The sequence below is a fragment of the Sebastes fasciatus genome, chromosome 23 (genome assembly GCF_043250625.1).
Source record: "Sebastes fasciatus isolate fSebFas1 chromosome 23, fSebFas1.pri, whole genome shotgun sequence".
NCBI classification, from domain to species: Eukaryota; Metazoa; Chordata; class Actinopteri; order Perciformes; family Sebastidae; genus Sebastes; species Sebastes fasciatus.
Window position 1 is genome coordinate 185,559 of NC_133817.1, and position 16,411 is coordinate 201,969.

A 16,411-nucleotide genomic window follows, 5' to 3' on the forward strand; every position below is an offset into this window, starting at 1 on the left:
ATCAGCTGCAGCCAATCAGCTGCAGCCAATCAGCAGCAGCCAATCAGCTGCAGCCAATCAGCAGCAGCCAATCAGCAGCAGCGTCCTTCAGTAGCACCATGTTTAATCTCTAATGAGAGCTCATAACAGAGCTGATGTCCAGTAATGATTGTTGAATGGGTGATTATATATATATATAGATATATATATATATCTATATATATCTATAAACATAGATATATATATATAAACATAGATATCTATAAACATAGATATATATATATATCTATAAACATAGATATATAGATATATATATAGATATATATATAAACATAGATATAGATATATATATATATATATCTATATCTATAAACATAGATATATATATATATCTATATATATAGATATATATATATATTTATTATCATACTGTCGGAGTATCACACTGTCCCCCTACAGGCTGTTGTCTGTCCTCCCGGCTCTCTGGAGCTCTGTCCCCCTACAGGCTGTTGTCTGTCCTCCCAGCTCTCTGGAGCTCTGTCCCCCTACAGGCTGTTGTCTGTCCTCCCGGCTCTCTGGAGCTCTGTCCCCCTACAGGCTGTTGTCTGTCCTCCCGGCTCTCTGGAGCTCTGTCCCCCTACAGGCTGTTGTCTGTCCTCCCAGCTCTCTGGAGCTCTGTCCCCCTACAGGCTGTTGTCTGTCCTCCCGGCTCTCTGGAGCTCTGTCCCCCTACAGGCTGTTGTCTGTCCTCCCAGCTCTCTGGAGCTCTGTCCCCCTATAGGCTGTTGTCTGTCCTCCAGCTCTCTGTCCCCCTACAGGCTGTTGTCTGTCCTCCCAGCTCTCCGTCCCCCTACAGGCTGTTGTCTGGTTAAAGCAGCGGTGCCGGCGGTGCAGACGTCCCCGGGGAACACCAGTACAATAACCTTTTATTTTGATATTAATAAAATGAACCAGAAGTCATGAACATGTTATTACAACAGAATATTACTACTCATTCATGTAGTATTACGTCACAACGTCTGCTGAATCAGCCGTGTGTTTACTACGTGTTTATCTGCATATAGAGCAGGAAGACAGATCAGATCACAGGAGGTCACTGGAGACACATTCTGATACCAGGTGTGAACAGACTCCTGTAACGGTACCAGAGTCGTGTCTACTTCCTGATGACTGAGAATAAACAGAGAAATGTTTGCATGACTTTTATTGTTAAAGGATTTGATTAACAGATCACACTCAGACAGTAGCAGGAGACACAGATTATAGATTACAGATCATATTCAGATGGGCCATTTCCACTGGTTGGGGGGGGCCTCTTCTATCAGCGGCTCCCAGGGTTTCCACTCAGACATCTTCCTGGACAGGGACAGCTCACACTCAGCCTGCACACAGAGGACAGAGGACACACACAGAGTTCATCAGAGTTCATCAGAGTTCATCAGAGTTCATCAGAGTTCATCAGAGGTCATCAGAGGTCATCAGAGGTCATCCACCGATCAGCCGTAACATTCAGACCACGGCCAGGTGAAGTGAATAACATGGATTATCTGGTTACCATGGCACCTGGCAGTGGGGGGGATATATTAGACAGCAAGTTAACATTTTGACCTTTGAACTTTGTGTTGGATGCAGATAAAATGGGCCAGCGTAAGGAGGGCCAGCGTAAGGAGGGCCAGCGTAAGGAGGGCCAGCGACTGACGAGGGCCAGAGAGTGCTGACTAGACGACCGGGTCAGAGCATCTCCAGAACTGCAGCTCTTGTGGGATGTTCCCGGTCTGCAGTGGTCAGGACCTACCAGAAGTGGTCCAAGGAAGGAGAACCGGTGAACCGGTGACAGGGTCAGACCCGAGGCTCATTGATGGTGGAGGGGGCGGGGGGGGGGATGAAGGCTGGCCCGTGTTGTCTGATCCAATAGAAGAGCTACTGGAGCTCAAACTGATGAAAGAGTTAAAGCTGGTTCTGATAGAAAGGTGTCAGAACACACAGTGAGGAGCAGTTTGATGGTATGGGGACCGGTCAGGGTGACCTGACGGGGAACGGTCAGGGTGACCCGACGGGGACCGGTCAGGGTGACCCGACGGGGAACGGTCAGGGTGACCCGACGGGGAACGGTCGGGGTGACCCGAAGGGGACCGGTCAGGGTGACCGGTCAGGGTGACCCGACGGGGACCGGTCAGGGTGACCCGACGGGGACCGGTCAGGGTGACCCGACGGGGACCGGTCAGGGTGACCCGACGGGGACCGGTCAGGGTGACCCGACGGGGACCGGTCAGGGTGACCCGCTGACCTGATGTTATGGCTGATCGGTGTTCATACTATACGTATATGATATAAATACTTGTAAACTAATGCAGTAAACAACTCTTGTGATTATGATTCTATCTCGTGAATGTGAACATGAACTGACCCAGAATCAGTATTAGTGTATTTATTAGTATTGGTGTATTAGTATTGGTGTATTAGTATTGGTGTATTAGTGTATTAGTATTGGTGTATTAGTATTAGTATTAGAGGACCAGTATTAGTGTATTAGTATTGGTGTATTAGTGTATTAGTATTGGTGTATTAGTATTAGAGGACCAGTATTAGTGTATTAGTATTGGTGTATTAGTGTATTAGTATTGGTGTATTAGTATTAGTGTATTAGTATTGGTGTATTAGTGTATTAGTATTGGTGTATTAGTATTAGTGTATTAGTATTGATGTATTAGTATTGGTGTATTAGTGTATTAGTATTAGTGTATTAGTATTGGTGTATTAGTATTAGAGGACCTGTATTAGTGTATTAGTATTGGTGTATTGGTGTATTAGTATTAGAGGAGCAGTGTTGGTGTATTAGTGTATTAGTATTGGTGTATTAGTGTATTAGTATTGGTGTATTAGAGGACCAGTATTAGTGTATTAGTATTGGTGTATTAGTATTAGAGGACCAGTATTAGTGTATTAGTGTATTGGTATTGGAGTATTGGTGTATTAGTATTAGTGTATTAGTATTGGTGTATTAGTATTAGTGTATTAGTATTGGTGTATTGGTGTATTGGTGTATTAGTATTGGTGTATTAGTATTAGTGTATTAGTATTGGTGTATTAGTGTATTAGTATTAGTGTATTAGTATTGGTGTATTAGTATTAGTGTATTAGTATTGGTGTATTAGTGTATTAGTATTAGTGTATTAGTATTGGTGTATTGGTGTATTACTATTGGTGTATTGGTGTATTAGTATTAGTGTATTAGTATTGGTGTATTAGTATTAGTGTATTAGTATTGGTGTATTGGTGTATTAGTATTAGTGTATTAGTATTGGTGTATTAGTATTGGTGTATTGGTGTATTAGTATTAGTATTGGTGTATTGGTGTATTGGTGTATTAGTATTGGTGTATTGGTGTATTGGTGTATTAGTATTGGTGTATTGGTGTATTAGTATTAGTGTATTAGTATTGGTGTATTAGTATTAGTGTATTAGTATTGGTGTATTGGTGTATTAGTATTAGTGTATTAGTATTGGTGTATTGGTGTATTGGTGTATTAGTATTGGTGTATTGGTGTATTAGTATTAGTGTATTAGTATTGGTGTATTGGTGTATTGGTGTATTAGTATTAGTGTATTAGTATTGGTGTATTAGTGTATTAGTATTAGTGTATTAGTATTGGTGTATTGGTGTATTAGTATTAGTGTATTAGTATTGGTGTATTGGTGTATTAGTATTAGTGTATTAGTATTGGTGTATTGGTGTATTAGTATTAGTGTATTAGTATTGGTGTATTGGTGTATTGGTGTATTAGTATTGGTGTATTGGTGTATTGGTGTATTAGTATTAGTGTATTAGTATTGGTGTATTAGTGTATTAGTATTAGTGTATTAGTATTGGTGTATTGGTGTATTAGTATTAGTGTATTAGTATTGGTGTATTGGTGTATTGGTGTATTAGTATTGGTGTATTGGTGTATTAGTATTAGTGTATTAGTATTGGTGTATTGGTGTATTGGTGTATTAGTATTGGTGTATTGGTGTATTAGTGTATTAGTATTGGTGTATTGGTGTATTAGTATTAGTATTGGTGTATTGGTGTATTGGTGTATTAGTATTGGTGTATTGGTGTATTGGTGTATTGGTGTATTAGTATTGGTGTATTGGTGTATTAGTATTAGTGTATTAGTATTGGTGTATTAGTATTAGTGTATTAGTATTGGTGTATTGGTGTATTAGTATTAGTGTATTAGTATTGGTGTATTGGTGTATTGGTGTATTAGTATTAGTGTATTAGTATTGGTGTATTGGTGTATTAGTATTAGTGTATTAGTATTGGTGTATTGGTGTATTAGTATTAGTGTATTAGTATTGGTGTATTGGTGTATTAGTATTAGTGTATTAGTATTGGTGTATTAGTATTGGTGTATTGGTGTATTGGTGTATTAGTATTGGTGTATTGGTGTATTGGTGTATTGGTGTATTAGTATTGGTGTATTAGTATTAGAGGAGCAGTGACCTACCTGGAAAATGACTTCTTCTATCTGCCCACAGTTGATCTTCTTCTCCAGCTTCTCTACATCCGGCTCCTATGAAGAGAGACACTGTATTTACCCAGCATGCCTTGCTGGCTCTTTGGTCTGAACTTTTCAGTCAGGGTTTACATCACCGTCACCATGGTAACCATGCTGCACGGTTAACCTGCTCCAGAACAGCCCTACTGCTGACCAATCAGATCACAGGAATCAGAGTGACATCATGATGGAGCTGCTACTGAAAATACAACTTCTTCTCTGCTCTGGTAGCAGAACACTGACACAACTTCATCACATCTTCATCATGAGCCTTCGTCTAACTTGTATTATATCTCTACTGTTTCTCTAGCTTCTGATTTATTATTATATGTTCTATGTTTTCCTGCTGCCACCATCAGCTGGTCTGTTCCCTGTCATCTATAGAGAGGTTGTAGTCAGTAAGCAGCTGTAGTGAGCCCTGAGTTACCTGACTGACAGCTGATCATCTAGTCTCCAGAGAGCCGGGCTCTGCTACATCACCCACCGTCTTCACTGATCATCTAGTCTCCAGAGAGCCGGGCTCTGCTCCATCACCCACCGTCTTCACTGATCATCTAGTCTCCAGAGAGCCGGGCTCTGCTCCATCACTCACGTCTTCACTGATCATCTAGTCTCCAGAGAGCCGGGCTCTGCTCCATCACCCACCGTCTTCACTGATCATCTAGTCTCCAGAGAGCCGGGCTCTGCTCCATCACCCACCGTCTTCACTGATCATCTAGTCTCCAGAGAGCCGGGCTCTGCTCCATCACTCACTGTTTTCACTGATCATCTAGTCTCCAGAGAGCCGGGCTCTGCTCCATCACTCACGTCTTCACTGATCATCTAGTCTCCAGAGAGCCGGGCTCTGCTCCATCACCCACCGTCTTCACTGATCATCTAGTCTCCAGAGAGCCGGGCTCTGCTCCATCACCCACCGTCTTCACTGATCATCTAGTCTCCAGAGAGCCGGGCTCTGCTCCATCACTCACTGTTTTCACTGATCATCTAGTCTCCAGAGAGCCGGGCTCTGCTCCATCACCCACTGTCTTCACTGATCATCTAGTCTCCAGAGAGCCGGGCTTTGCTCCATCATCTCACCGTTTTCACTGATCTAGTCTCCAGAGAGCCGGGCTCTGCTCCATCACCCACCGTCTTCACTGATCATCTAGTCTCCAGAGAGCCGGGCTCTGCTCCATCACTCACTGTTTTCACTGATCTAGTCTCCAGAGAGCCGGGCTCTGCTCCATCACTCACTGTTTTCACTGATCTAGTCTCCAGAGAGCCGGGCTCTGCTCCATCATCTCACTGTTTTCACTGATCTAGTCTCCAGAGAGCCGGGCTCTGCTCCATCATCTCACTGTTTTCACTGATCTAGTCTCCAGAGAGCCGGGCTCTGCTCCATCATCTCACGTCTTCACTGATCATCTAGTCTCCAGAGAGCCGGGCTCTGCTCCATCATCTCACGTCTTCACTGATCATCTAGTCTCCAGAGAGCCGGGCTCTGCTCCATCATCTCACGTCTTCACTGATCATCTAGTCTCCAGAGAGCCAGGCTCTGCTCCATCACTCACCGTCTTCACGTGGTCGAACCTCTCGCTGACCAGCTGCTCCGTGTACTTCCTGTAGGCGGCGTCCTGTGGCATGCTCTGCACCGAGGCCAAGATCTTAGAGTACAGGATCCTGAGCCGCTGAGAGGAGAGCAGAGCAGATTAGTCGAGTACTAAACCTCCTCTAGTGGCTGATGAACTGGAGGAACTGGATTAATGAAGCTGCTCACCTCGTGGGGATTGTGGGACACCGCCAGGCCGACCAGGCCGGTCGTCTGGAAGACAGAAACGTGTTAATCTAAACTTCATTCTGACCAACACTGTGGGTTTGCTTAGAGAAGCTACTTTATAGAGATATAGATATATAATAATGATATATCTAAAGACCTTCTGTAGCTGTAACAGAGCTAGTATTCTCACAGCAGTACAACCTCCTGAATCAGACGCAGCGCTGCCTACAGACACTCTGTATGAGTCCTGCCTACAGACACTCTGTATGAGTCCTGCCTACAGACACTCTGTATGAGTCCTGCCTACAGACACTCTGTATGAGTCCTGCCTACAGACACTCTGTATGAGTCCTGAATGCAGACACTCTGTATGAGTCCTGCCTACAGACACTCTGTTTGAGTCCTGAATACAGACACTCTGTATGAGTCCTGAATACAGACACTCTGTATGAGTCCTGCCTACAGACACTCTGTAAGAGTCCTGAATACAGACACTCTGTATGAGTCCTGAATGCAGACACTCTGTATGAGTCCTGAATACAGACACTCTGTATGAGTCCTGAATACAGACACTCTGTATGAGTCCTGCCTACAGACACTCTGTATGAGTCCTGCCTACAGACACTCTGTATGAGTCCTGAATGCAGACACTCTGTATGAGTCCTGCCTACAGACACTCTGTTTGAGTCCTGAATACAGACACTCTGTATGAGTCCTGAATACAGACACTCTGTATGAGTCCTGCCTACAGACACTCTGTAAGAGTCCTGAATACAGACACTCTGTATGAGTCCTGAATACAGACACTCTGTATGAGTCCTGCCTACAGACACTCTGTATGAGTCCTGAATACAGACACTCTGTATGAGTCCTGCCTACAGACACTCTGTATGAGTCCTGAATACAGACACTCTGTATGAGTCCTGCCTACAGACACTCTGTATGAGTCCTGAATACAGACACTCTGTATGAGTCCTGAATACAGACACTCTGTATGAGTCCTGAATACAGACACTCTGTATGAGTCCTGAATACAGACACTCTGTTTGAGTCCTGAATACAGACACTCTGTATGAGTCCTGAATACAGACACTCTGTTTGAGTCCTGAATACAGACACTCTGTTTGAGTCCTGAATACAGACACTCTGTTTGAGTCCTGAATACAGACACTCTGTATGAGTCCTGAATACAGACACTCTGTTTGAGTCCTGAATACAGACACTCTGTATGAGTCCTGAATGCAGACACTCTGTATGAGTCCTGCCTACAGACACTCTGTTTGAGTCCTGCCTACAGACACTCTGTATGAGTCCTGAATACAGACACTCTGTTTGAGTCCTGAATACAGACACTCTGTTTGAGTCCTGAATTCAGACACTCTGTATGAGTCCTGAATACAGACACTCTGTATGAGTCCTGAATACAGACACTCTGTATGAGTCCTGCCTACAGACACTCTGTTTGAGTCCTGAATACAGACACTCTGTATGAGTCCTGAATACAGACACTCTGTATGAGTCCTGAATTCAGACACTCTGTATGAGTCCTGAATACAGACACTCTGTATGAGTCCTGCCTACAGACACTCTGTTTGAGTCCTGAATACAGACACTCTGTATGAGTCCTGAATACAGACACTCTGTATGAGTCCTGCCTACAGACACTCTGTTTGAGTCCTGAATACAGACACTCTGTATGAGTCCTGCCTACAGACACTCTGTTTGAGTCCTGAATACAGACACTCTGTATGAGTCCTGAATACAGACACTCTGTATGAGTCCTGAATACAGACACTCTGTATGAGTCCTGAATACAGACACTCTGTTTGAGTCCTGAATACAGACACTCTGTATGAGTCCTGAATACAGACACTCTGTTTGAGTCCTGCCTACAGACACTCTGTTTGAGTCCTGCCTACAGACACTCTGTATGAGTCCTGAATACAGACACTCTGTATGAGTCCTGAATACAGACACTCTGTATGAGTCCTGCCTACAGACACTCTGTATGAGTCCTGAATACAGACACTCTGTTTGAGTCCTGCCTACAGACACTCTGTATGAGTCCTGAATACAGACACTCTGTTTGAGTCCTGCCTACAGACACTCTGTTTGAGTCCTGCCTACAGACACTCTGTATGAGTCCTGAATACAGACACTCTGTTTGAGTCCTGAATACAGACACTCTGTATGAGTCCTGAATACAGACACTCTGTATGAGTCCTGAATACAGACACTCTGTATGAGTCCTGCCTACAGACACTCTGTTTGAGTCCTGCCTACAGACACTCTGTATGAGTCCTGCCTACAGACACTCTGTATGAGTCCTGAATGCAGACACTCTGTATGAGTCCTGCCTACAGACACTCTGTATGAGTCCTGAATACAGACACTCTGTATGAGTCCTGCCTACAGACACTCTGTTTGAGTCCTGAATACAGACACTCTGTATGAGTCCTGCCTACAGACACTCTGTTTGAGTCCTGAATACAGACACTCTGTATGAGTCCTGAATACAGACACTCTGTATGAGTCCTGAATACAGACACTCTGTATGAGTCCTGAATACAGACACTCTGTTTGAGTCCTGAATACAGACACTCTGTATGAGTCCTGAATACAGACACTCTGTTTGAGTCCTGCCTACAGACACTCTGTTTGAGTCCTGCCTACAGACACTCTGTATGAGTCCTGAATACAGACACTCTGTATGAGTCCTGAATACAGACACTCTGTATGAGTCCTGAATACAGACACTCTGTATGAGTCCTGAATACAGACACTCTGTATGAGTCCTGCCTACAGACACTCTGTATGAGTCCTGAATACAGACACTCTGTTTGAGTCCTGCCTACAGACACTCTGTTTGAGTCCTGCCTACAGACACTCTGTATGAGTCCTGAATACAGACACTCTGTATGAGTCCTGAATACAGACACTCTGTATGAGTCCTGAATACAGACACTCTGTATGAGTCCTGAATACAGACACTCTGTTTGAGTCCTGCCTACAGACACTCTGTATGAGTCCTGAATACCGACACTCTGTATGAGTCCTGAATACAGACACTCTGTTTGAGTCCTGCCTACAGACACTCTGTATGAGTCCTGAATACAGACACTCTGTTTGAGTCCTGAATACAGACACTCTGTTTGAGTCCTGCCTACAGACACTCTGTATGAGTCCTGAATACAGACACTCTGTATGAGTCCTGAATACAGACACTCTGTTTGAGTCCTGCCTACAGACACTCTGTATGAGTCCTGAATACAGACACTCTGTATGAGTCCTGCCTACAGACACTCTGTATGAGTCCTGCCTACAGACACTCTGTTTGAGTCCTGCCTACAGACACTCTGTATGAGTCCTGAATACAGACACTCTGTTTGAGTCCTGCCTACAGACACTCTGTATGAGTCCTGAATACAGACACTCTGTATGAGTCCTGCCTACAGACACTCTGTATGAGTCCTGAATACAGACACTCTGTTTGAGTCCTGAATACAGACACTCTGTTTGAGTCCTGCCTACAGACACTCTGTATGAGTCCTGAATACAGACACTCTGTATGAGTCCTGCCTACAGACACTCTGTATGAGTCCTGCCTACAGACACTCTGTATGAGTCCTGAATACAGACACTCTGTTTGAGTCCTGCCTACAGACACTCTGTATGAGTCCTGAATACAGACACTCTGTATGAGTCCTGCCTACAGACACTCTGTATGAGTCCTGAATACAGACACTCTGTATGAGTCCTGCCTACAGACACTCTGTTTGAGTCCTGCCTACAGACACTCTGTATGAGTCCTGAATACAGACACTCTGTATGAGTCCTGCCTACAGACACTCTGTATGAGTCCTGCCTACAGACACTCTGTTTGAGTCCTGCCTACAGACACTCTGTTTGAGTCCTGCCTACAGACACTCTGTATGAGTCCTGCCTACAGACACTCTGTATGAGTCCTGCCTACAGACACTCTGTTTGAGTCCTGCCTACAGACACTCTGTTTGAGTCCTGCCTACAGACACTCTGTTTGAGTCCTGCCTACAGACACTCTGTTTGAGTCCTGCCTACAGACACTCTGTATGAGTCCTGCCTACAGACACTCTGTATGAGTCCTGCCTACAGACACTCTGTTTGAGTCCTGCCTACAGACACTCTGTATGAGTCCTGCCTACAGACACTCTGTTTGAGTCCTGCCTACAGACACTCTGTTTGAGTCCTGCCTACAGACACTCTGTTTGAGTCCTGCCTACAGACACTCTGTATGAGTCCTGCCTACAGACACTCTGTATGAGTCCTGCCTACAGACACTCTGTTTGAGTCCTGCCTACAGACACTCTGTTTGAGTCCTGCCTACAGACACTCTGTTTGAGTCCTGCCTACAGACACTCTGTTTGAGTCCTGCCTACAGACACTCTGTATGAGTCCTGCCTACAGACACTGTTTGAGTCCTGCCTACAGACACTCTGTATGAGTCCTGAATACATCACTTCATCTCTAATCTGTAGTCAAAGCAGATATAATAATAATAATAATATAATATCTGTCTTCAGGTTCATCTTCTCTCTAAATCTCAAGTTTTATTCTTCAGTCGAACTTCTTCAAGTCTCTGATGGGATTCAGTGTCAGACCGGCTGAACACACAGAGGAGCTGTATATACATATCTATATCTATCTATATCTCTGTATATATATATATATATATATATATATGTCTATATCTATAGATATATATATCTATAGATAGATATAGATATAGACATATCTATATCTATATCTCTGTATGTATATATATATATCTATATCTATATATATAGATATAGACATATCTATCTATGTCTATATCTCTGTATATATAGATAGATATGTATATATAGATAGATATAGATATGTATATAGATATGTATATATAGATAGATATGTATATATAGATATAGATAGATATGTATATATATGTATATATAGATAGATATAGATATGTATATAGATATGTATATATAGATAGATATGTATATATAGATAGATATAGATATGTATATAGATATGTATATATAGATAGATATGTATATATAGATAGATATGTATATAGATATGTATATATAGATATAGATATGTATATATATATGTATATATAGATATAGATAGATATCTATATATATATATAGATATAGATAGATATGTATATATATATGTATATATAGATAGATATGTATATATATATGTATATATAGATATGTATATATATATGTATATATAGATAGATATAGATATGTATATATATATGTATATATAGATATAGATAGATATAGATATGTATATATATATGTATATATAGATAGATATAGATATGTATATAGATATGTATATATAGATATAGATAGATATAGATATGTATATATATATGTATATATAGATATAGATATGTATAGATATGTATATATAGATATAGATAGATATAGATATGTATATATATATGTATATATAGATAGATATAGATATGTATATAGATATGTATATATAGATATAGATAGATATAGATATGTATATAGATATGTATATATAGATAGATATAGATATGTATATAGATATGTATATGTAGATATAGATAGATATGTATATAGATATGTATATATGTATATATATATGTATATATAGATATAGATAGATATGTATATAGATATGTATATATAGATATAGATAGATATGTATATATAGATAGATATAGATATGTATATAGATATGTATATATAGATATAGATAGATATGTATATAGATATGTATATATAGATAGATATAGATATGTATATAGATATGTATATAGATATAGATAGATATGTATATAGATATGTATATATAGATATAGATATGTATATATAGATATAGATAGATATGTATATATAGATAGATATAGATATGTATATAGATATGTATATATAGATATAGATAGATATAGATATGTATATATAGATAGATATAGATATGTATATAGATATGTATATATAGATATAGATAGATATGTATATATAGAGATATAGATATAGATATGTATATAGATATGTATATATAGATATAGATAGATATAGATATGTATATATATATGTATATATAGATATAGATAGATATAGATATGTATATAGATATGTATATATAGATATAGATAGATATAGATATGTATATATATATAGATAGATATAGATATGTATATAGATATGTATATATATATAGATAGATATGTATATAGATATGTATATATAGATATAGATAGATATGTATATATAGATAGATATAGATATGTATATAGATATGTATATATAGATATAGATAGATATGTATATAGATATGTATATATAGATAGATATAGATATGTATATAGATATGTATATATAGATATAGATAGATATGTATATAGATATGTATATATAGATATAGATATGTATATAGATATGTATATATAGATATAGATATGTATATATAGATATAGATATAGATATGTATATAGATATGTATATATAGATATAGATATAGATATGTATATAGATATGTATATATAGATATAGATATGTATATAGATATGTATATATAGATATAGATATAGATATGTATATAGATATGTATATATAGATATAGATATGTATATAGATATGTATATATAGATATAGATATGTATATATAGATATAGATATAGATATGTATATAGATATGTATATATAGATATAGATATAGATATGTATATAGATATGTATATATAGATATAGATATGTATGTATATAGATATGTATATATAGATATAGATATGTATATATAGATATAGATATAGATATGTATATAGATATGTATATATAGATATAGATATAGATATGTATATAGATATGTATATATAGATATAGATATGTATATATAGATATAGATATAGATATGTATATAGATATGTATATATAGATATAGATATAGATATGTATATAGATATGTATATATAGATATAGATATGTATGTATATAGAGCTCAGCTCCTCGTATCTAGCGGCTGGTTCTGTAGAACAGAACATACTGAATCTCTCCATGTCCTCATTCATCTGTTCCTAAAGACAGGAGAGGGAATCCACCGGAACAGAACCAGCCGCTAGCTAGACTCAACCGAGCTGTGTAGCGGCTGGTTCTGTAGAACCCGGTCCGGTCCGGTCCGGTTCGTTAGTCCTCCGTCGGGTTCTGTACTTTAAACAATATGAAGGTAGTTTGTCCTTCATTAATCTCACCACTCAACTAAACACTAAACACTAAACCATGATAACATTAAACCAGTAAACCACTGTAACATGATAACATGATAACATGATAACACTGTAACATTAGAACATTAAACCAGTAAACCAGTGTAACGTTAATGATGTTAATGATGTTAATGATGTTATAGTGTTATAGGGTTATATCGTTATAGTGATGACCTCTCTCCTCTCACCTTCTTCAGCAGCCCGGACATCTTTCCTCAAACACACTGACACTTCCGGCCAACAAATATGACGTCAACAATGTTTGGGTACTGGATAGCTGATCTATATACAGAATATATAATATATATACACACATATACACATATATACAGTATATATAACCCATTTACTGCCTTTATATACATATATACAGTATATATAATACATTTACTGTCTTTATATATCTATATACAGAATATATAACCCATTTACTGTCTTTATATATATATATATAGAATATATAATACATTTACTGTCTTTATATACATATATAGAGTATATATAACCCATTTACTGTCTTTATATACATATATACAGTATATATAACACATTTACTGTCTTTATATACATATATACAGAATATATAATACATTTACTGCCTTTATATATATATACAGTATATATAACACATTTACTGTCTTTATATATATATATATACAGTATATATAACCCATTTACTGTCTTTATATATATATATATACAGTATATATAACCCATTTACTGTCTTTATATATATATATACAGTATATATAATACATTTACTGCCTTTATATATATATACAGTATATATAACACATTTACTGTCTTTATATACATATATACACTATATATAATACATTTACTGTCTTTATATACATATATACAGTATATATAACACATTTACTGTTTTTATATACATATATACAGTATATATAACACATTTACTGTCTTTATATACATATATACAGTATATATAATACATTTACTGCCTTTATATATATATATATACAGTATATATAACACATTTACTGCCTTTATATATATATATACAGTATATATAATACATTTACTGCCTTTATATACATATATATACAGTATATATAACACATTTACTGCCTTTATATATATATATACAGTATATATAATATATATACACACATATACACATATATACAGTATATATAACCCATTTACTGCCTTTATATACATATATACAGAATATATAATACATTTACTGCCTTTATATACATATATACAGAATATATAATATATATACACACATATACACATATATACAGTATATATAACCCATTTACTGCCTTTATATACATATATACAGAATATATAACACATTTACTGTCTTTATATACATATATACAGTATATATAACCCATTTACTGTCTTTATATATATATATATAGAATATATAATACATTTACTGTCTTTATATATCTATATACAGAATATATAACCCATTTACTGTCTTTATATATATATATATAGAATATATAATACATTTACTGTCTTTATATACATATATACAGTATATATAACCCATTTACTGCCTTTATATACATATATACAGAATATATAACACATTTACTGTCTTTATATACATATATACAGTATATATAACCCATTTACTGCCTTTATATACATATATACAGTATATATAACACATTTACTGTCTTTATATATATATATACAGTATATATAATACATTTACTGCCTTTATATATATATACAGTATATATCACACATTTACTGCCTTTATATATATATATACAGTATATATAACACATTTACTGTCTTTATATATATATATACAGTATATATAATACATTTACTGCCTTTATATATATATACAGTATATATAACACATTTACTGCCTTTATATATATATATATACAGTATATATAATACATTTACTGCCTTTATATATATACACAGTATATATAACACATTTACTGTCTTTATATACATATATACACTATATATAATACATTTACTGTCTTTATATACATATATACAGTATATATAACACATTTACTGTCTTTATATACATATATACAGTATATATAACACATTTACTGTCTTTATATACATATATATACAGTATATATAACACATTTACTGCCTTTATATATATATATACAGTATATATAACACATTTACTGTCTTTATATACATATATACAGTATATACAATACATTTACTGCCTTTATATACATATATATACAGTATATATAACACATTTACTGCCTTTATATATATATATACAGTATATATAATATATATACACACATATACACATATATACAGTATATATAACCCATTTACTGCCTTTATATACATATATACAGAATATATAATACATTTACTGCCTTTATATACATATATACAGAATATATAATATATATACACACATATACACATATATACAGTATATATAACCCATTTACTGTCTTTATATATATATATACAGTATATATAATACATTTACTGTCTTTATATACATATATACAGTATATATAATACATTTACTGCCTTTATATACATATATATACAGTATATATAACACATTTACTGCCTTTATATATATATATACAGTATATATAACACATTTACTGCCTTTATATATATATATACAGTATATATAATACATTTACTGCCTTTATATATATATACAGTATATATAACACATTTACTGTCTTTATATACATATATACAGTATATATAATACATTTACTGCCTTTATATACATATATATACAGTATATATAACACATTTACTGCCTTTATATATATATATACAGTATATATAACACATTTACTGCCTTTATATATATATACAGTATATATAATACATTTACTGCCTTTA

The 16,411-nt window shown here is 36.3% G+C and overlaps 1 protein-coding gene across 1 annotated transcript; it reads right to left on the reverse strand.

Annotated features, from left to right (window-relative positions):
- Window positions 1-1,168: 1,168 nt before the first annotated feature.
- Window positions 1,169-13,854, reverse strand: ndufa5 (NADH:ubiquinone oxidoreductase subunit A5). The gene is made up of 5 exons (XM_074625532.1): window positions 13,741-13,854; window positions 6,280-6,324; window positions 6,074-6,190; window positions 4,473-4,538; window positions 1,169-1,361 (listed from the first exon to the last, which is right to left on the reverse strand). Exons 1-5 carry the CDS (start codon window positions 13,759-13,761, stop codon window positions 1,260-1,262), a joined length of 351 nt encoding a protein of 116 aa, XP_074481633.1. The 5' UTR covers window positions 13,762-13,854; the 3' UTR covers window positions 1,169-1,259.
- Window positions 13,855-16,411: the final 2,557 nt, after the last annotated feature.

Coding starts and splice junctions, on each gene's coding strand:
- ndufa5 (XM_074625532.1), bottom strand. CDS start 13,761: ATGTCCGGGCTGCTGAAGAAG. Junction 6,325..13,740: donor TGTCCGGGCTGCTGAAGAAG/GTGAGAGGAGAG, acceptor TCTGTCTTCCAG/ACGACCGGCCTGGTCGGCCT. Junction 1,362..4,472: donor TAGAAGAAGTCATTTTCCAG/GTAGGTCACTGC, acceptor CTCTGTGTGCAG/GCTGAGTGTGAGCTGTCCCT.